Genomic DNA, 23,667 nt, shown 5'->3' on the forward strand with positions numbered 1-23,667 from the left:
AAAAAAAAATTCTAGCTTCATCTGAAACAGATGCAATGATTCAATGAATGTGGCATCGAAGTAAAATTTTGAAAATGCATTTAGTAATGCATATTTCCATCCCTTTTCTGCTGGTTTATGTCTAGTATCACCCAGACAGATAACTGATTAAATTATGCCAGTTTAGCCTATGTCCCTTTTTTCTTGCAAATTTCCTACTTTACCCGACAGATTGTGCATCATGTTTTCACATGGAGAAGCTCCACAGACACTGGAGAACCTGGGTGAGATGCTATGGGCAAGTTATTCATCTGAAGTGCGCACAGTCCTTTTGCCATCCAACATCATCCCACACTTTACCCAGCATCTGTTGCTGTGCAGTGGGATCATCATCTGGAACGGAAACCTATTCTTACCTTTCTCCACTAGCCCAGGTGCACGAAAATCAATTGCTGGGTCTCTTCTGCAAACAGCTAACAATGTAAATGAAAGACCTAACAAGGGCTTTGCCAATCTAAATATCTCAGGAAATCAAGCAGTGTGTTAAATCTAACAAGTCAATTAGAACAAGGCAACCTTTAAAATAAGCAAACATACCTCTCATTAACCTACTTAGGAAAAAAATAATAATTGCTTTTCAAAACAAAACCAACCACACACAAATCCATACATTTGGCTTTTTATTTAAAATATATTTCTGGCCTTACACAAGGTATAATCTTCGCACACTGATGACAAAAAGTGCAAAATCTTCTAGTATTTAGGCGAACAAGGCGTTTTCTTTTCTTACACCCTTCTTTGCATGCCAATATAAATCTGACAGGCCAATAAAAATTACACTGCTTTTCCATTGTTTAAAATGCATATAAAATGAAAGATCCTATTGGCATTTCATGCATATCCGTGGACCAGCTGTTAATTCTAAAGGAAAGCCACTTCAGTGTAACTCAGAAACTGCGCTTGCAAATTCAATCAATCACATCATCTTTACAACCAATACATAATTTGATTTGACTGCAGACACTAGGGTTGACAAAAATGTCAATAATTCACAGTAAAAACCTTGTTGCACCTTGACATACAAAAAGACATATGGTAAAATAAACCACCATAAGAGTGATTCAATTGAAAACTATAGGTACTACCATGATCTAATCTTCAACCAGATTATCAAGTGTGACACAACATACCATTATTCAGGAAATAAAAATAAACTGGCAATTATAAATGCTCCTTCCTTAAGCTTAGGATGTCCCAAAACACTTTATAGTGAATGAAGCAATTCCGAAGTGCAGTCATTGAACACATTATTAATAACATCACAATAAAGTCTTTATAGAATCACTCTAGAGAATAGGGGTGTAGGAGAATTGATAAATACATCTTAAAAATCCATAAGGACACAGCATAACAAATTTACTGCTTGTTCTGCCAGCTCTCAAATGATCTTAAAAATCAAATGATTAGTGTAGGTGATCCATAATGTCTGCAGTATCACTGACTGCTGCTTTAAACAGTTGCTCAATCACTCCTCTCTGTGCATTGCTTGTGATCGTAACACTCTTAAATATTGGTACTCTTTTAAATGAACTCATGAGATGGTGGCATCACTTGCAGGGTCAGCATTTGTTCCCCATCTCTAACTGCCTCTGACAGAAATTAACAGTCACTCACACTGCTACAGATCTGAAGGCACATGGAGGCCAGATCAGAGTGGCAGATTTCCTTCCTGACAGGAAGGGCAATGAACAAGAGGAGTTTGTTTTACGGCAAAGACGGTTTCATGGTCAATATCATTAGAGACTGACTTTCAATTCCAGATTTTTAGATTAATTTATTTGATTAACTGAATTTAAATTCTACTAGTTGCTGTGGTGAGATTTGAATCCACATCCCCATGCCTAGGCCTCTGGATTGCTAGTGACATTAACACCCAGCCACTAATTAACTGATACAAATTCAGACCAATCACACTTAGTTCAATACTTATCTGCACCATAAACAGCTGACAAATTTAGCTAGTTAAGGAGCCTTTATGTCCTGTATTAACAACCCAGAAGTTGAGTTCAAAACCTATCTGAGCACTGAATTGAAGAATGCAGGAATAAGCAAGAAAGGTAGCATCTGATGCAAGTATTGTGGTGTTTTCAATTCAGATTTCCAGCATAATGTGCATGTTAAAGTAATAAATCTAGTGGCTTAAAACTATGAAATTTGCTGGAATGTGCTAAACATCTTACTAATGCCCTTTGGCCCTGCCAAACCAGAATTATTAAAATACAGCTCATTCAACCAATCTCTGAAGTAGACTAACAACTAACTTGCTTGCAAGAGGACCAATAGAGGACCCACTCTCACCCTTTTGAGGAGTAATAAACATGGTTTTGCTGGTGTCATTCACATTCCAAATCAAAAACAACAAACCAGAGTGCTGGTCGTGGGCAGAAAATAGATGAATGTAAAACTGGGATAACTTTAAGGGTGTCAAGATCACAAGCTGCATAAAGCATAATACTAGCACTATTTAATTTGCTCAACAAAATCGTGCAAGTTCATAAAAGTGGGTTTGACAACTTCTATTTGATAATGACACCCACAAGGTTACTATAAGTGGATTTCACTGATTAGTGTGTGAAACTGTTAGTTGGTATAAAAATTGGGTACAGGGAATCTGCTGTGATGCTAAATTGATGAACTAAAAAATATCCTCAGGAGCCTTGACTTTAAGATGCAAAACGAAAGGAGCTGAGAAGATAACCTTTCGTCCAACGAGCCAGTTGGGAAATTCATTGTAGTATAACTAAGGGAAACTCGCGATTTGAGATAACAAGGTGTAGAGCTGGATGAACACAGCAGGCCAAGCAGCAGAGGTGCACGAAGGGTCTAGGGCCAAAATGTCAGCCTTCCTGGCCTGCTGTGTTCATCCAGCTCTACACCTTGTTATCTCAGATACTCCAGCATATGCAGTTTCTTCTATCTCTGAAGCTCACTATTTTATCCTTTTGCATATGTTGCAGTGCTCAAGTCTCAGGCGTTGGCAGAGATTGTTGGCCCTTACAAGAGATTTAAGTATAGCATTGGAGACCAAAATAAGAGTGAATTTAGACTATTAAACATCAGTAAAATGCAATAGGCATTTTCAATACATTTCAAACGTTATGTTTTCCAATTTTATACCATATTTTTAGGTAGCATTTTTGAGAACAAGAATAATAGTTGTAACATATGTAAAGAGGATCTGAATATTTTAAATACTTTACAGTGCAAAGTAACCAGCCTTAGTTAGGGTACAGGGTTGCAGTGAAATTCATTACAACACATAAAAATGGTCCAAAAGAATTTCCTCCTAAATTTAGGTGATGCTGTGTAAGCATTGTAAAAAAATGTTACAATCTGTACAAACTTCAACGTTAAGCTACCTTGTTCCAATAATAGCCCTAGTGTTTACAGCGACAACACATTAAACCAAATGCCAATCTTTTGGAAATGTTGACCCTTATATCAAAATTTTATTTCTGAAAATTCATACTCAAAATATCCTAAAGCACATACTAGTATTGCTGTGGGGAAAAAAACACCTCAATAACACAATCATTCACATTCTTGCTCTCACTAACAAAACGTCTGGTGCATTTACACAGGAATTAATGCTATAGCATACCCAAGGCATTAGAATGGCTACCATGTAATTTGGTCAGAAGTGTCCCCTCTCTTCCACACCCAGAGTAAGCTGTTCCACTTGGCTCAGTTGCGCGGTCATGATGCGCCAAAGATTTGGCAGTAATGGGGACGAAGAAAAGGAGGTTGGAGACCAGTGCATCAAGTCTACAGCAAACCTACAGTAGGGCTCCTGTAGTTCTTTTTGTTAAATCCCCAATTAAACGATTTCCATCATATCACTCTTGCCTTTTATAAGTTACATGCTACTGGGTTGTTGTGTAGGGATACCAGGCGTCGCTTGTCGTGCGAGAGTGTACATTGCACCCAGAAACTGATCAGCAATTCGACCGGCTTCCCTTAATCCGCTCAATAAAGCACCATGAACTGTCGCGGGGTAGTTACGAATAGTGTGCTCTCCAGCAAAGAAGAGACGAGGGACTGGCTACAACAAAAGAAACAAAACAGAATCAGTTTCACAAATAATTAAAAACTGCTGTCACTTGTGCTTACCACTTTAATCTTAAATAGCTCCCAACAAGCCATGCTTTTAAAATTAAATAAATCTTAGTTACACTGCATCCTTTTCAAATCTCATTTTTTACGCTACACCTCTTGGTATGACACTCATCTTTTAGCTCAGTAAATTTTCAGACAGAACATTATCAAATACTTTCTGGAAATCTCAATAAGCTGCAATGTTTGTCACAACCAACTTCGGCATTGCTTTCTTGGGTGTCAATGAGCTTGGCCAGACAGGAATCCAAATGCACTAATTACGTGGACAATAAATGACATGGTAACAATCAAGTGACAATCTATAGGTTTTCTTTCCACAGATGAGATACAGGACTGATTGGTATTATCTGTGACTCATTTTGAGCATGGCTGCATGTTGGATTATTTGCTGATCTAGTGGAATTTCCACTGTCCAATGGTTCTCTAATTAATGCTGTCAATGGTTCTTTTTAGCCCCATGTTGTTTTCCCTCCTCAATTCTGGGCAGTGGTGCTGAATCTGTGAAAACTGTTTGTTGCCTCAACTAATTCAGCTTGGATCATTAATCTGCTCTTTCCAACCAAAGAAATGAAGATTTTCATTTGTACAGTGTTTTTTTTACAACCACCAGATGTTTTAAAGCACTTTATAGCTACTGAAGTAATTTTGAAGTGTAATCCTTGTTTGTAATGCAGAAAACATGCAGCCAATATGCACAAAGCAAGATTCCATAAACAGCAAGAGATAGTGACCAGATCTGTCGCTTTTGATCTTGCTGAGGCCACTGGGGAAGCAACTATAGCTAATGGCTATAGAGAAGTATCGCTACCACATTATCATCTGAGATACTGAGTTTCAGTTAACTTTCAAGTGCAGCAAATTTAAGAGTTAGATTGGGAGCCCTGTTGATTGCATGTGCTCAGCAACAAATTCTGTTCAGACCAAAGTCCTCAAAGAGAAATGTGAGCACACCCAAGGATAAGACGTAGTACGAAATTTAATCTTGTGCAATCCAATTTATGGCTGAGAATTTGCAAACAGGCAAGAGGAGAAAATGTTTTGCCACGATAAACAAAATGGAGCAAAAGCACAGGTAGTTCTGCCAAAATGCATTTCATTAACGCAAATTGGCTGTAATGCGATTGATGAATAGTGAATACTGTTGGATAACGCAAACTTTCTGCTGCACATGTATAGTGATTTCCCTATTATGCAATTTTCTACAGCATGAGGTCACACAAGAATGCAACTATCATGTTACAGGAGAACTACCTGTCGAAGAGTTTTAAAAGAGGTAGGGAATAAAAGCAAGTCAAAGTTCAGGGAGGTGACAGAGGAAGAAAAAAATTTGTATTTATACAAGTAATGAAAGGGAGGCAGGGAAGAAAGCATGTAGGAAGGCACAAGAGCATGTGAGCAAGTACATACACACACATATAGGCAGAAGGATGACAACTATGATGCAAGTTCTACAAACATCCATGTTGTTTTTAGAAAATCAAGACATGAAATACATTTCTTTTGATTTATCATAAGGTGTGAAACTGCCACAATGTGTCTGGAACTTATGTGGACAGGGTCAGAAACTCTAACATTTTTTTGAACATCTAACTATCTAGACATTGAAAAATTACAATAGAAGTCTGCTGAATTAAACATGTATTTTGGCACTGCTCAACCTGGCTAGACAATAAGAATATGACAATAACAGGACCAAGAACTCGCCAATAAATATAATTCAAAGACTGGGTTTTGACAAAACAATTCTATTTGAGACACAATAAAGGTTAACAGTTTTTCATTTAGGATATTTGCACACAAACTTCCTTTTATTTCAAACTTCCATCAAGCATTACTTTTGTAAAGAAAATTAAGAAGAAAAAAAGCTCATGATAAATGGCAGATTCCTCACAATAGATGGAATTAAGCAGGATACAGGAAGTGCGGAGAACTGAAAAATGAAATAAATATTTTTGGAGGGGAGGGGAAGAGATTGAATGGGTATCATAAAAGGGACAACTAAAGAAGCAGAAACACAGTCCTTCAGCCCATCAAGTCTACACTCATGTGAGAAATACCTGACCTGCAACCAGCACTTGCCCCATAGCCTTGAATGTTACGATATGCCAAGTGCTCACCTAGGTACTTTTTAAAAGATGTGAGGCAACTCACCCATACCACCCTCCCAGGCAACACAATCCAGACTGTCACAGTCCTCTGGGTAAAAAAGATTTTCTTCACATCCCCAAAACCTCCTGCCCCTCACCAAGAACCTGAGTCTAGTAGGTCATCGAGTCATACAGCATGAAAAACAGACCCCTTGGTTCAACTCATCCATGCCGACCAAATTTCCCAAACTAAACGAGTCACATTTGTCTATATCCCTATAAACCTTCCTATTCACATATCGGTCCAAATGTCTTTTAAATATTATAACCGTAACTGCATCTACCACTTCCACTAAGCAGCTCATTCCACTTACAGCACTCTGAAAAAAATTGCCGCTCAGGTCCCTTATAAAATCTATCTCCTCTCACCTGAAAAATATGCCCTCTAGTTTTGAACTCCCCTACCCTCCTTAAAGATCTTGGCTACTCACTTTATCTGCGTATCTCATGATTTGGTAAACCTCAATAAAGGATCACCTCTCAACTCCCTGCACTTCAGTGACTTAATTGCAGTAGAAAATTGATGATAATCAATCACTGTTAGCTCTCCAAAAGGAAAAAGGGAAGACAATTCAACCCCACCTTCAAACATACTATAATGACATCCTATCGACAGATATATTGCGACAGTAATGCTTCTGACTGATATTTTGCAGATAAATGAGTCTACAATACTATGATCAAAAACTGAACATCTTCAGTAAGCAAAAAGCACATGTTTTCTCAAGCTAATTACCTCATTGCAAAACTGCCAAAGTCTAAAATGTCAGATATTTACCTGAGGAGCCCCAGGGATGCTGGGGCCTGGGGTCACTGGTTGTGCCATTAGATCATAGTCATTACCAGAAGAGCCAGCAGCCACATAGGAATAGGAACCACGGGCCCATGGGTCAGCCCGCCAGCGAGTTACAACAGTCTCCTTTGGCTGCAAGGATGAAAACAGAGTGGAATAAAGCATTCAACTGATAAAGTGACAGACTTCACTTTCCTCAGAATTAAGGGCTATTCAGTATATTTGTCTTCTGGTTATTCTTCCAGTGCAGTAACTGGATCACACTTCAGGCGCTGAGTCTTCAAAAGCTTTGAGTGATCACACTTGAGTGTAAAGGGAGACGAATGAGAAGTGAAACCTGCGGTTAAAGTATCAGCTGCAAGCATAATAAATGTAAACCAGTTCAGAAAAATTTTGCTCCTTTGTGATTTCATCATTTGAATGCAATATTGTTCTATTTCAGACAGGTCAGTGTCATCAGAATAACAGATTCAGATATTTAAGTATCAACCTTGTATTCTGCTAATAGCACATGCAACTCCTACTCCACTAAACTCTACCACCAGAGTCCAGGAGAGCAAAAGGAACAGAAACTTTAAATTTAGCTGGTTATATTATTAAACAAAGTGTGGCACAGAAAAGATTTACCACTGTAGATCTCAGTTATAGAAGTGGGTAAATTTCAGCTAGAGGACCACCCATTATTGGTCTGTCCTCACAAACATCATCACGTTGATCCAGTTACATGAATCAGAGGACAGCACAGTAGAATCATACGCTCTCGACAGTTCTATTTGTTGTATTGGGTACTGTAGAAGGTGATTTTTAAAAAATATTTGTTCACAGATATGAGTATCACTGGTTAGGCCAGTATTTAGTGCCCTCTGGGGCACTAAAGAGTGAACCACATTGCTGTGGATCTAGAGTCACATGTAAGCCAGACCAGGTAAGGATGGCAGGTTTCCTACCCCGCAGAACATCAGTGAACAGGTTGGATTTTTATGACAATCAATCAGTAGCGGTTACGTGGTCACTAGCGGACCAGCTCTCTACTCCAGAATTTATTTAATGTAAATTTCACCCTTCAATATGGTGGGATTTGAAACCATGACCCCAGTCTTCGGCCTGGGGTTCTGGATTACTAATCCAGTGGCATTAATACTACACCTCCTTCTACCCTTAAATTTTGTAAAGTCATTCAAGTAACAGAGAAATAAATAGCCATAGTTTGATAAAAACTTTAAACATAATTTGATTATCAATAAATGATCCAATTATGTCAATGTTCTATTTAGTTTAAATGTTATTTAAACACTTTTATACCTATGTCACAACTAGCTGGCATAGTACACTAGAAATCATGATCCACTATTCCTGGAATCACCACAACTGTGGAAGGATTTAAATCAAACAATCCAAAGTCCCCACTTTACTTGGCTGATGAACTCCGGTTAAAAGAAAACACTCACCAGTTTTCTATACTTAACCAAGAAAACAACTTTGTTGTGAAAAAATGTCTTTAGGCAATGGCAATTAGGAACCAGAACAGCACACATACAGTAGGTAGGTCAGTGCAGACATGATGGACCGAAGGGCCTCTCTGTGCTGCATGTCTTTATAACAAACTATACTACTTTTAAACTCCTCCCTTCACGTACACACAAAGGCAGACAAGGCATGGATACTAATGGTGGAAAAGGAAAGAAAAATCAAGAAAACACAGTTTAAAAGCACAAGACTGGACCACAGCAGAGTGGGTGAATAGTTTTATTCCAGTTTCGTTAAATTCCTTTTCATTCTTTGCTGTTAACAGAAGGTTTTTGGACTCCGATGCTCTCCTTCATTCCTTTGCTGTTAAGCATACTTTTGCTTTCTTTAAAAAGGTCTTTTATTCATCCTTCCGGTCTGGGGATTTGCAGAGTAAGATAATAGAAGAAATAGAACATATTACTGGAGGCTTCCAGGTACCTCCACAGAGGAGGGATTATTTGATGCTTTCTCTTTTCCAGATTAGATGATTCTCCACTGCACCAGCCCCACTAGCCATGGCCACTTTATTAGGGCCCAGCCAATCAGGTGTCCCTTATCCAAAACCCAGCAGCTCCATACTGTCTGATTCTACTCTGTCCCAGGAAAATACAACTTTGGGAGTTGTATACCACGTGGTCCAATAAACCTGATATTTAAAAGAGAGCTGACCTCTTCGCATAGTGTCCTTGCTTTGAAGTACCACCTTCCTGTTTTGTCCACAGACCAAAAATAAAGGCAATAAAAACATGTGGCCTTTACAAACAATAGTTTGAGAGTGACATGGTTCACATAGTACCTGAAGGCTGGGTGAAGTGCTGTGCATACACATCAAAATGCACAAAAGTTCACATGTATTGCTTCAACACACAGCTACATGTTAGAGCGAGAAGCAAATTGCTTTACTCATTCTAGGGAATGAAAATTACTGTGAAGAACGAACCAGATTTGTACTTGCACTGGAAGTGGAACAGAGATGACTAATTGATCAGGCAATTCCTGGGATCTATAAAGATAAGTCTTTTTGACACAGAAATTGAGGGAAAGGAGATGCTGTAGCATGGGATCATTGGGGAAGATAACAGTCAACTGTGGATACTGGAAGGTCCACGAGTGTGACAATATTGATATCAGTACATTCTCAATGCATCAAAGCTCAACAAAATGGTTGCCCTGTCAGCCATGCTTCAGTTTGCAACACTCAGACCTCAAAGCCAAGAGGTTACAGAATCAGGCTGCACCCCAAAGACCCTAACAGAAAATCCATGCTGATGCCATGTTGACAGCATATAAAATGAACACTGCCAGAAAAAAAAGGGAAAAGGTAGTCAATGAAAAACTTGCACATACAATATTTTTAATACAATTAATACAATTAGAGATAACTCAGTTGATGAAGACATTTCTGAAGAAGGGTCCCAACGTGAAACATCACCTTTCCTGCTCCTCTCATGCTGCCTGGCCTGGTGTGTTCCTGGAGTTCTGAGGAAGGGTCACTAGACCTGAAACATTAACTCTTATTTTTTTTTCTTCAGAGATTCTGCCAGACCTGCTGAGCTTTTCCAGCAACTTCTGTTTGAGATGTATACCTTTCACATCACAAAGTTCAAAGTTGTGAAGACAAAATCACTGTTCTCCATACTACATAGTGCATTTCTATGAAATGCAAATCAGACTTTATGGAACTTCCTGAACTCTGAAGAAAAAATGGGCTCTCTTTGAAAAAAAAGCAGCCGACTTACATGCAATATTCTACTTACATGAGAAAATTTAACCTGATATGCCAATATCTGACATCATACCCCTCAGAAAACATTAAGATTTAAATCTTAACAGCCAGATGTAACGTATGATATATTTTCAGAAAATGGGCATGCATGCTAATGACAAGATGACAGTAACTGTAACACCGCACACCAAACAGATAATGAATGTCTTGGTTCAAAAGTGTTGACATTCAGTGATAATAATGTACCAAATTGTTCTCACAGGGATTTCCAAGGGCAATAAATTTTGAACTTACATGGCTCAGCAGCAGCAATTAAGCCAATCACTAGTCTATGGATTGATTTTAAACAGTGATTATCAAATCATGAAATGGTCAATATACCCACATTTCCTGTCACTGTTCAAACAATAAGTTCAGGCTTTGACAATCAATTTGTCTTTCCATGGAAAGAACTATAGAAATATAAACAACTGCTGCTGCTCTATGGAGAACAATCTTACATCAGTTCAGAGGACTGATCTTTCAAATGTATGTTACACTCCCTCCATCTCATTAAAAGCGTTGAGTTATTCTTAAAAGTTAACATAGTGTGACATGTTCCTTGAAAGCGTTGTGGAAACCCAAAAGGTGTCCTGTACAGGTTGCTATGCATGTGCAAAATATGTAAATAGGCTGCACACTTTAATAAGTCACCTGCACACCCTAAGGTAAGACCAAATTAAAGCTGCACATGTGTAACATATATAATACTTTCATTGAATGTGACTGTGCATTTTGCAACTGGAATCAGACAGGACACCTAACTAATACTTGGAGACCGCTTTGTGGAACACATACGCTTGGTTCGCAACAAGCCACTGCACCTCCCGGTCGTAAGCCACTTCAACTCCCCCTCCCGCTCCTTGGACGACATGTCCATCCTGGGCCTCCTCCAGTGCCACAATGATGCCACCTGAAGATTGCAGGAACAGCACCTCATATTTCACTTTGGAACCCTGAATCCCAATGGTATCAATGTGGACTTTACAAGCTTCAGAATCTCCCCTCCCCCAACTGCATCCCAAAACCAGCCCAGCTTGTCCCCACCTCCCTAACCTGTCTGTCCTTTCTCCCACCTCAAGCACAACCCCCCCACCCCCACCTCCTACCTACTAGTCTCATCCCGCCTCCTTGACCTGTCCGTGCTCCCTGGACTGACCTATCCCCACCTACATTCACCTTCACTGGCTCCATCCCCACCTCTTTGACCTGTCTGTCTCCTCTCCACATATCTGCTTCTTTATCCATCTTCCATCCACCTCTCCTGCTCTCTTTTATTTCAGAATCCTCTTCCCCCTCCCCCATTTCTAAAGAAGGGTCCAGACGTCAGCCTTCTGATGCTGCTTGGCCTACTGTGTTCATCCAGCTCTATACCTCATTGTCTAAATAATACCGTTGAGTTGCAAAGGAAAAAAGCAGCTAGATCAAACTTGAAAGTTGTGTCTGCAGTTTCACCCAATAGGGTGAGCTGGCAAAACCAGGAGTCAATCAAGACAAGAACACTATTTCAAACATATGCAGAGTATTTGAGACAATACTGATGAGTGACAACAAATTTTTCTTCCTTCGATTGAAAAAGTAATACAAAATATGGTTACTCTTTGGTACCACAAATACATGTCAATTAGCTCTCAATCTAGGGAATTTCATCATTTGAATATAGTGCACACACAAATAATCCAATGTGCTTCAGTTTAGTATCTATGATGTAAAAGAAAAGCTATGCTATTCAGAGCAAAACTTGTACTTTAAAAAGAAAGAATGCTCTCAAGTTACTTGACACTTCTTGCCGACTTTAAGAAAAATGGCTAGCAGAGTTTAGGAAGACCCAAAGTGAAGTATGTTCCAGTGGAGCAGGAAACGGCGCAAGTCTACAGAGAGATACTCGATACACCGCAGAAACATTTTCAGCACAAATTTCTGCATTGAAAAATAAGTTGCTGAATGTTTGAGTCATCTCTGCAGAGATGCCTGTTTCCAACAACAGGGCACCTTTCAGCATACTCCGAAATCTTTTTTGTAGACAGTTATTTTTCCATCAGCAGAGACTATTTCTCCTCTCAAGTGAATTCTTTGCCATTTAATATATTTTCAGTCTTGCCTGAAACGATTATAACTCCCACGATGGATGGATTAAAATGGAAAACAGCAAATGAACCTGATGACAAAAGAGAGAGGGACAAAAGAAACAAATTGCATTTTAAAAGATGTAGAAAAGCAATGTAACAGTAGATTATTGTATGTAGAATTATTTATAATTTCATGTACACTCACTTGTGATCTGTGCACTGGTGTAGATGGCTAGAACTTCAGGAATATTTTCCGTTCCGTTTTTCCAGCCACAATCAATTCTTCTTCAATCAAAATCATGCCAAAATGAAATGTTTTTATGTGGAGCATCTTTTTTCTTCTCTTGGCCTGCCCTATAACTTCATATAGTTTGATAAAGCTTGGATACTTTCTTTTCAAAATCCATGCAGTTAACCTTCCTCCTGGTCATGATATAAACATTTGTCAACCAGGAAATTTAATGCCTGGCTGACTGGCTGACACAATTAAACAGTTTAATGGGAAGTGGCATGCATAATTATTTTCTTCTGAATTGCACATTGCGGCGGTAGTGCAGAAACTTTGGACTTTGCATCGGTTATTATTCAGAATATGCAAAAGGGCTTTGTTGCGACTGATTAGGATTTAAATACCTATCAACCCCTCATCAGGTATCAGGAAGTACCATGCATGCGAGTATCACTCAGAAAGCAGACTAAACAAGTTTTAACAATTTTACCTAATCTTTCTACACATATCAGCTTCCATACATCTTATGTAAGGGTAAGCGATTAGTTAGTGGTATCATCACTAAACTACTAATCCAGAGACCCAAGTAATGTTCTGGGGACCTGGGGTTCAAAACCTATCACAGCAGATGAATTTGGATCCAACAAAAATCCAGAATGAAGAGCCTAATGATGACTATTAATCCATTGTCAATTGTTGGGGAAACCCATATGCTTTGCTAATGCCCTTTAGAAAAGAAACAGGCATCCTTACTTACTCTGGCCTACATGTGACTTCAGGCCCACAGCTATATGGTTGGCTCTTAACTGCCTTCTGAGTAATTAGGGGTGGGCAATTAATGATGGCCTAGCCAGCGATGCCCTCATTCCATGAATGACTAAGAAATTCCTCTAAAATTGCCACCAGAATTCATAAAACATCAAAAGATGAGAGCGCGGTACAAATATAAGGTCTCAACTTATGTTTGAAAAAAAAGCAAGCTCAGTTGATTTAAAGTTAGAAAACACTATACAGATCTCCTTTCCATTTTCTTTAATCCCATCACTTTCCCAACAAGACCGACGTAGATCAGAAAAAACACAAACAACGCATTCAGACGCATACCTGTGGGACTGCGCTACTGCCAAATATTCCTTTTAGAATGGCCAGACAACGACCGACAATGACATCATCGCTAATATTTTCCATGATTCCAGCTGCCTCTCCAGCTACTAGAGCCAACAGGATTGGGGCTAGTAATAAACAAAATAACTAATCAAAGAAAATGTAACCACATATTCGTGACTGGTGACAGCAGATTCCCCATTTTGTGCAACTACAGAGCAACTGCAACAATCATGGATTTAAAAGGTGTCCAAATACTTAGAAACTTTAGTGTTACAAATAATATATATTCCTAGGAAGAGGGAATCAAAGGGGGTTTATTAGAGTCAGAATGTGTACCAATGGGCCCAAACGTATTAAAAAAATGTAGAGTATTAATAAAAGTATGTTTCATTCCAAATTGTGTTGATTTTGAATGTAAATAAGCTTCGACAGGGAGTCACACTGGGGGAAAAAGCTCTTGTTGCTGTTGATCTGTAGCTACAGCTGTTTAAAATTTTCAGCACTTTTTCATTAACTGAAGCTTTGAACCACAACACAAACAGGCAAAATGCAAATCTCAAAAGCATGAACAAAATACTAACATACAAAAAAAAACAGAAGCAGACCATCAGCCCCTCAAGCCAGTTCCATCATTGAGTAAGATAACATTTTGCTGGAAATTCAGAGCACTTAAAATAGTGAACCACATTATTTTAACAGCATTGTACAAAATCACGATTGTAATGATCGTTGAATTGGATCAAAGTACAAACTCAAGGGCTCAGCTGCTTAAGAATTGCTGCAGAGCAAAGTAAAGCTCCCATCAAGCAAAATTAGGTACTGTGATAAATAGATCAGAGTAATTACTGGGAGGGTTTGGAAGAAGAAAAATGCAACTACAGAGTGCAGGCATGTCTTATCTTGAGTGGCGAAATATAATCTTTACGAGCAATTACAAGCAGGAATCCTTTTCCTTGTGAGACTACATTTTTACATTAATTGCTCCTGTATCACTGCAACCCCCTACTACCATCCCATGAAAAGATAGGAGTTATGTTATAATTTAGTTATTTTGGTTCAATAAATTTAAAATTGATAATAAACTAGGATCTGGAAATAGAATGAAAATTGCTACAAAGCACAAAATGAGGACAATTACTGCAAAGAAAGACAGTAAAAGGATCAAATACAATACAATGATTTGAAATAAGCGTTAACAAAAGGAAGCTATGGTCAGATTTTCTGACTCATTCCTGAGTTTGGTTTCTGGTGTCTGTTTGACAAAAGAAGGTAAAAGCTTGACTCCATTCATTTTAACTGTGCAAACAGTAGACTAAAATGTGAAGTGCAAAAACTATAAGTACGTTATTCACAAACTGATAACTTTTTGTTTTAATTCTCTGCATCAGGCCTCAAAAAGAAGATTCTTTTAACTGTAGAAGAAAAAAAAGGCAAAACAACAGCTTTTAATGAAATTAACCAGGCTTTTGGTAGGTTTGCATTTAAAATTCAAATCATTTATGGTTCTTAAATGGAAATAAAACAACAAATTAAATTAGCAAATGTTGGAATATGGGGAGGCAGTGGTATGACGGTAATGCAATTAGACAAGTAATCGAGAACTCTTAAGCTAAGCACACGTGCGACTCCAGACCCACAGCAAGTGGCTGACCCTTTGGGATGGGCAATAAGTGCTAGCTTATCCAGTGACATCCAGACTGTGTGAGCTGAAAAGTTGTCGTCAGGATGGTGAGTGGCTTGGAGGGGTACTTGTAAGTGGTGGTGTTTCCACCTGACTGCGGCCCTTCTCCTTCTAGAGAGAAGTGGCTTTGGATTTGTAAGGTGCCGTCTAATAATCTTTGGTGAATTTCTGCAGTGTAACTTGTAGACAGTAGACAGTACACACTGCTGCTAACAAGCATCAGTGGTGAAAGGAATGAAACGTTTATGGATGTTCAGCAGTTCAGGATGGCTTCTTTGTCCTGGATGGTGACAAGCTTCTTGAGTATTGTTACAGCTGACCCATCCAAGCAAGTGCGGGGACTATTCAATCATACTCCCGATTTGTGCTTTGTCGATGCCAACAAGCTTTAGCAAGTCAGGAGATGAATTACTTGCTGCAGTATTCCTAGCTTCTGACCTGTTCTTGTAGCCACTATGTTTATGCGGCAAGTCCAAATGAGTTTCTGGTCCACGGTAACCCCAAGGTTGTTGAAAAGTGGGGGATTCAGTGATGGTGCACCTGCGATAGGGTTACGGTTAGGGTTGAATTTCAAAGGGCAGTGGTCGGCTTGTCTTTTATTGCAGGTCATTGCCTGCCCTTAAAGTAATGTGAAATGTTACTTGCCACTCGTGTGGCTAGCGTCCAGATCTTACTGGATTTAAAACAGACTGCTTCGGTATTGGAAGAGCTGTGAATGGTACTGAACATTGCGCAAATCAGCAGCAAGCATCCCCACTTCCTATCTTATGATGGAGGAAAAGGTCATTTATGAAGTAGTTGAGGATGATTGGGTCAAGGACACAATATTGGAGATCTCCTGCAAGATGTCCTGTAGCTAAGACGGCTGACTTTCAAACAACCACAACCATCTTCCTATATCCTAGGAATGAGTCCAATCAGAGAGTTTGCCGTGATACCCACTGATTCCAGTTTTTCTAGCGCTGTTTGATGCCACACTTGATTGACTGTGGTTTTGATGTCAAGGGATGTCAGTCTCACTTCTCATCTGGAATTCAGCTGTTTAGTCTATGTTTGAACCCCCAAGGCCGTACTGCAGTCAGGAGCTAAGTGGCAAAGTTCTATACAGACTCTGAAGACACAAAATTAGGCTAATACACAAAAAGTGCAGAATGCAACATTTATCATCAAAATTACATTTTTGACAGTTCCATAAATATGGACATTCAGCTTCGATTCAAAGCTTGCATCGTTCAATATGATAATGAAATCAGAAAAATTACAATTGTTCTAGTAAAACAAATCCTAAATGATTTGATTGAGCCAAGTACAAATGTATCTTGCCTCTTAAAAGGTATCTACCTTCTGCACAAATCAGAAGGCAAATCAGTGCTGCTAAAATTATATCATGCATTTTTTTTGTCAAAGGAAATGATTGCCCTAGTACACAATCAGCCATTTTTGGTATGCAAGTACCTTTATAAAGGTTCCAAAAAAGAAACAACTCTCCCCTACTAGCAGTAGTGCTTCCAACATGACCGAAGAGATTTACACTGGGGTCCCAGAATACACGATCAAAACATAATACAACCTGTAGACAACACAAAGAGAGCATTAAGAGATGGTAAATTATTTATTCTCAACATATTTCAATAAATTATGGTACATCAACACCTACCCAGCTACTACTACCGACTCAGTAGGAGTCAGTGCGACTGTTTAAGGAAATCCATTAGTGAATCAAATTAAATCATTTAAGAAAGAAAAGGAGACAAAAACCAGATCATAATAGGCCAGATAATGTAGTATTTTTTTATTGGAAAAATGTTAGAATCAATAAAAAGGATGTAATAACAGAGCATTTAGAAACACAGTCTGATCAAACAGAATCATGAAGGGGAAGTCATGTATGACATATTTAATAGAATCTTTTGGGGAGGTAATGCAAAAGGAAAAGCAGTGGATTTAACATATTTCCATTTTCAGGCAGCATTTGACAAGGTACCAGACATACAGCTACTTACTAATATAAGCATACATTGTGTTGGAGGAAGCATATTAGCATTGATTTGGCTAACTAATAGAGAGAGTTGGGAAAAGATATCATTTTCAGGGCAGCACCACTAACTAGTGGTATGTCACAGGGATCAGTGATGGGGCCACAATTACTTACAATATATATGTTAATGACTCAGATGAGGAAAGTGAACGCACTATAGCCAAGATTACAGATGACACAAAAAGATGGGATGGCAAGTGATGAGGATGCAGAGGGATACAGACAGTTTAAGCAAGCAGCAAAAACTTGGCAAATTGAATACGTGAGATTATGCACCTTGGCAGAAAGAATAGAGGAAGTTAATATTATTTAAACTTAGACAGATTGCAGAAAGATCCAGCACAGGGGGGTTTAATCCATCAATCACAAATATCAGCATCAACGTTCAACAGGTAATAGGCAAGGCAAATGGAATGCAGGCCTTTATTTCAAAAGGAGTATGAAAATAGGGAGGTTTTGCTAAAACTATACAAGACGTTGGTCAGACTACAGCCACAAGCAGTTTTGGGCCACAGATCTTAGGAAAGATATTCTGGCATTGGAGGCACTCCAGAGAAGGTTCACTTAGTTGATACCAGGCATGGAGGGACAGCTTTCTGAAGGTCAATCCTGCAATCACTGGAATTTAGAACATTGAAAAGCAACTTTATTGAAACACAAGTTGCTTAGGGGAGTTGACATGGTAGATGTGGAGAGGTTGGTTCCCATCGTGGGAGAGTCTAGGAGCACAAGGCATAATCTCCGATTAAAGAGGTTGTACGTTTCAGACAGAGCTAAGGAATTCCTCCTCTCAGAGGGTAGTGAAGGTCTTTACAAGGATCATGTCTGGTCTCTCAATTTCACAACACTGATGTTTTACCTTGTTCAGATTTCCAAAGCCCATACGCTGAATGGCAGAAGTTTTCCATTCTGGAAGAGGAGGTACAAACTGAACTGCTGGAGGTTGTTGCTTTAACACACCCAGCGGGAGAGTGCATAAAACTGCATCACACTTGTAAATGAATGTCTGGCTGTTTGAACGCGTATTCTGAGCAATGACTTCACATCCTGAAAAATATTTGTGCAATCCTAGCATTAAATAGCTGTAAAGAACACAGAACCAGAGAGATTAACAGACAATAACTGCTTAAGTTACTGTTGATCGTAGTCATAAGTGGAATAAATCTTCTAAAAAACAATATTATAATTTCTTTCAGCACACAGTCAACTGCAAAAAAATCCCACTACATGATCTAGATACAGAAGGTGCAATGTTTCCTGTTCTTGTCACATATGTTTATTTTACTTCAGTCTACAGCAGAGCTTCCAATAGTTTTCAGTGAATAATTTATTTTGCATCCCTAGTCCAAGAGTCAAGTTATAGGAAAGTAAATCACAGACTTACACATAGGATGTTTAACTATTTTTAAAATGTCTTTGCAAACAAGAAAGAAATGACAAGGAACTAAGGTAGCGATGTTTCAGGATTAAAGCTTTCAATCAAAAGACCAGGATCTCAATTTCAGTCTTAATGACTTGTCTTCTTAAAATGACGCAGCAGACATCAAGTCTACCATCTAGACAAATCTTTCATGCAATGCTACTTCAAAGAGCTAGATCAAGCTACTTTTCTAGGTGGGCTACATCACCTACGTTAGCCATAATGAACAGAGAGGTATAACTAGCAGTTTTACAAATATAAATGCGTCAGAAAGGCCTTTTGGAACACGTTACTTTTCTCCACATCAGAGCCTTTATTTTAATTTGCATAATTTTGCAAGATACCCTTTTTAACTCTACTTTCTTCAAGTATATATTTAAAAATACAGGAGGAGAGGAATGTAACTGAATCCTGTGAGACACATTCTTCAAAATTCCTTGCTAACTAGGGTTTGCTGCTGAAAAGGTGGAGGAAATACCTGAATTGAGCTTTGTAATGAAAGCATTTTACTAAGTTGATACAAGATAATTAAGAGCACTGCAGACAACTACTAAGGATTCCAAACCTTCACTGTTGAATAGTTACATAGCATGCTTTTTCCGGGCTTGTCCCTGTTAATTTAATAAACACAATTCTTAATTCGAAATCTGAAGTGTAAAGGCTGTTAGCATGTATCTACTCTTCAGTTTCACAGGTCTGGAATTATAAATGATTAAGTAGTATTGAGTGTGTATTCATCATCAATTGAGCAACGCATCAAACAAAAGCACTACCTTTATAAATTACATTGAAATTTTTTGATCTTCCAAATGATCAGGAGCAAATAAAAAGGGACACTTTTTTTTAAAACCCATCAGCATAAAGAGCTTGAGAAGCTAGAGGTGTCATTTGGAAGTATTAAGTGACAAAATAAGTTTTCCATGAGGATTACACAGAATTATAAATTAAAAGCAGACAACTTGATCCAAAAGCTCGATATGCTAGTATGCGCCCTTCACAGTTTACTTCATCTCATTCCTGCAATCCAGGATCTAAATATTTTGCACCTTATATTGTGTACCATTTATTCGCAGAAACCAAATTATAAGATGCACTTCTGAAATTCACCAAAGGTCCCTAGACAGTACCGCCCAATTCCACAACCATCTCCATCTAGAAAGACAGGGGAAATCAGTAAATGTGGGTTACTATGAACTGCAGTGGTTCAACAGGCAGCTTCTCACCACCTTCTTAAGGGCAACTAGGGGTAGGCAATAAATGGTGGCCCAACCAGCAACATCCACGTCCCATGAACGAATAAAACAAACATTAAGTAGTCTGCCTCATTGTGATTCTTTACAAGTTGGAAATTCAAAGAGAGTCGACATTAGTGACTTTTAACATTAGAACATCTATTACGAATTAATTCACGCAAGATGTGTATCAACTGACCTGAGGCAGTATAACGGACTTGTCGAACAGCTGTATTTAATTTAATGTCAAGACCTTCTGCAAGTGCAACCGGGACACAAGAATAACCATTTCGTACTGTTAAGTGACTTCCTGTGAATTCAAAGTCATCATCCTGAATAGAAAACAAACAGGGAATAACATTACTGTTTGTGACTATGACATGTATAATATCAATTAACTTACTTTGGTTCAAGTCACATCAAATTAAAACTTGCAAGCCTGTGTTTGCTCCTATTCAATCAATAAAAATCTGAATAAACACATCCGAAACAGAAAGCAACAACTTGCACTTAAATAATGCCTTATATATAGAAAATGTCCAAAGACACTCTGGAAAATAAATATCAGATAGAAGCTGATAGTGACACAATTTATAGACACGGATCAGATGAAGAGTGACCTAGTTGAGACAATGTGGGAAGTGAAATCAGCATTCAGGGTAGATTACTGGCGGCTGAGAGGGGCAGAAAAATTTGAGGCTTTTTTTTGAAAGAGATTACATTGATTTGACAGGGCGATTCAAAATGCTGAAGGGTTCATACAGATATATCCTTAATGGATAAGGGTTTGAGAAAAAGGGAACCATGATGCCACATTAACTGCAAGCGATTTAAATCAAAGTGAAAGGGAACTTAAAAAAAAATTGCTTCGTAATGCATAACTTAAACATTGCTAAAAAGGAGACAAAAAACTGTTCATCTTGCACTCACAAGAGCCAAAGAAGGCTATTCGACAAATCGAGGTTGCTTCAACATTCAATAAGATTGAGTGATCGGATAACCCTCAACTCCACTTTCTTGCATTATTCCCGTAAATCTTGATTCTTTTACCAATTGAGAGTCAGCCTACCCCAGCCTTCACAACTCTTTACATTACAGTGTTCCACAAATCCATTACCCGTCTCAGAGAAGAAATTCTTCCTCCTCACTATTTAAAATATGCACTCCTTACTCTGAGATTATGACCTGTGGGAAACCTCTCTGCACCTATCCTACCAAGCTCCCTAAGAATCTTATTTGTTTCAATAAAGGTCTCTTCTCATGCTTCTAAACTCCAACGTGTAGGTCCAACCAACTCGACACATTGTTCACTAGGTTGATCCCATTCTCTGGATTGATGCCAATACCAATATTTTTCCCCCTTAGATAAGGGGATTAACACTTGTTTATGGTATTCCATGTTTGGCTTGACTAGTATTTTGTATAGGTTTAGCAAGACTTCCCTATTTTTATAACCCATTCTCCATGAAACAAAAAGGTCAACTTTCCATTTGCTACCCCTTTTATATGCTGAACACATACCTAGTCTTTCGTGATTTATAAACAAAGACCTCCTAAATCCTCTGGTGTGGCAGCTTTCTGCAGTCTTTCTAGTTAATTAATATTCAGCTCCTCTGCTCTTCCCACCGAAATGCATAATTTCAGACTTTCCCATATTGTATTTCATCTGCCTAGTTTTTGCCCACTCATATAACCGGTGTCTACCCTTCTACAGACTGTAATCCTCACTACTTGCATTCCCACCTATTTTTTGGTTAATCACAAACTTGGCAAGAGTACATTCCCTTCTCTTATCCAAATACTGCAAATAACTGAGGCCCTACCACTGATCCCTGTGGCATTACACTGGTTACAGGTTTCCATTCTGAAAATGTCTATTCCAACTCTTGTCTTCTATTAGTTTACCAATTCTCTAAATCATATGAATATACCATCTCAAACACCATGGGTTTTTGTCTTTTTAAGTAGCCTTGTGTGGTACGTTATCAAATACTTATTGGAAATCCAATGGTATTACATCTGTTGGCCATCCCTTATCTACTGTTTTGTTGCCTCCTCAAAGAATTCTAATAGGTTTGTCAAGCATGTTTTTACCCTTCAAAGCTACTCTGACTCTGTGTGATCATATTAAGTACTTCTAAATGTTCTATCACTTCCTTTATAATAGATCTAACATTTTCCCAATAACAAATGTTAAGCCAATGCCTGTGGTTACCGGTTTATTGTCTTCTCTTTTTGAATAAGAGCATTACTTTGGCACTTTGTAATTCTCTGGGGCTTTTTTCCTTTAACATGCTCGGATGCAACCCATCAGAGCCAGGGGACTTGTTGGTCATTAGATCAATTAGTTTCCAGTACATTTTTCCACTAAGATAGTAACCGTATTATCTTCTCCGACCATCTGTCCCTTCAGGTAGTATTGGAATGCAATTAGATCTTCTACTGTGAAGACCGATCTAAAGTATTTAATCATCCACCTGTCATTTTCTGTTCCCCATCACAGTTTTACCTGTCTCTCTCCAAAGGGTCTAAATTCACCATGGCCAATTTCTACCTTGTTATACAGGCGAAGATGCTGTTACTGTCCACTTTTATGTTACGTGCTAGTTTATCTGCAACGTTTATTTTTGTCTCTACTATTTTACTTGGTCATCTTTAGTTGGCTTTTTAGATGGATGAAGAAAGGACATAAAGTAGAACAGGCGACTGGGACTACTGCTCACATGGAGAATGAATATCAACATAGACTGGCTTGATGATGTTCTGCCCTGAAATTGTAAACTTGCAGCAATAGCACAAAGACTGAGCAACCAACTATTTTCCAGAGGATCTCCATCTATTGCAATGGAGCTGGTGATTTCAGAACAATCTTGAAACTGATTCTGGGAAAACTCAAATGGCTCAATATGCAGTTACTGTAATGGATGTAGATTACAGATCACACACATACACATCATACAAAGGAACTAATACAGATTCACAGCTCAAGAGAAATCAGGGATTGGCACTAAGTGCTGGCAAAGCTAATCATGCCCATATTTTGTAAACCAATACATTTTAAGAAAGTCCCGTACATCAACTACACCGGTTTGTGCTGCATTAGTCATGGTTAAGGCCTAATGGACACTGCATTTTAAATATTCATTCACCTGGTCCCAATGCTTCAATGAAAGTGTGGAGAGAGGTGTTGCATTAGCGAATTCCAAGTTGGCAAAATGCCAATCCAGGATCTGTCGGTCCCTTGATGACAGGTAAACATCACTAAAACATGTAAAAACATACTTCAAAAACAATTCAACATCTTCTCTTCTCATTTACCAATGTATTACAAGGTACAGTTTACTAGGCCAGTGGTTCTCAAAGTTTGGTCCATGAGGGCTCTCCAAGTGCTCCCGTGGATGGTCTAAAGTACAAATCACTGAAGCACAATGCCACAACTGAGAGTATTAAGAGAACATGCGAGAAGCCGCATCCCCAACACCCACTTACACAACCAGGCTGCTCCTGTGAGCACAAGTTGAC

At 38.6% G+C, this 23,667-nt stretch overlaps 1 protein-coding gene across 2 annotated transcripts in view; it reads right to left on the reverse strand.

The window, feature by feature from the left end:
* Positions 1–642: 642 nt before the first annotated feature.
* The window catches only part of kdm1a (lysine (K)-specific demethylase 1a), a 55,560-nt gene continuing 32,535 nt past the window's right edge, over positions 643–23,667 (reverse strand). For both annotated transcript variants that reach the window (XM_059654351.1, XM_059654352.1), the window contains exons 16-22: positions 23,295–23,406; positions 20,345–20,477; positions 18,353–18,540; positions 16,911–17,025; positions 13,772–13,899; positions 7,081–7,227; positions 643–4,081 (exon numbers count right to left, since the gene is read on the reverse strand). In XM_059654351.1, coding sequence (XP_059510334.1) covers positions 3,896–4,081; positions 7,081–7,227; positions 13,772–13,899; positions 16,911–17,025; positions 18,353–18,540; positions 20,345–20,477; positions 23,295–23,406 — 1,009 coding nt within the window. In that variant the 3' untranslated portion in view covers positions 643–3,895. The remainder of the gene's footprint in view (positions 4,082–7,080; positions 7,228–13,771; positions 13,900–16,910; positions 17,026–18,352; positions 18,541–20,344; positions 20,478–23,294; positions 23,407–23,667) is intronic.

The sequence above is a fragment of the Stegostoma tigrinum genome, chromosome 24, assembly GCF_030684315.1.
Source record: "Stegostoma tigrinum isolate sSteTig4 chromosome 24, sSteTig4.hap1, whole genome shotgun sequence".
In the NCBI taxonomy this organism is placed as follows: domain Eukaryota; kingdom Metazoa; phylum Chordata; class Chondrichthyes; order Orectolobiformes; family Stegostomatidae; genus Stegostoma; species Stegostoma tigrinum.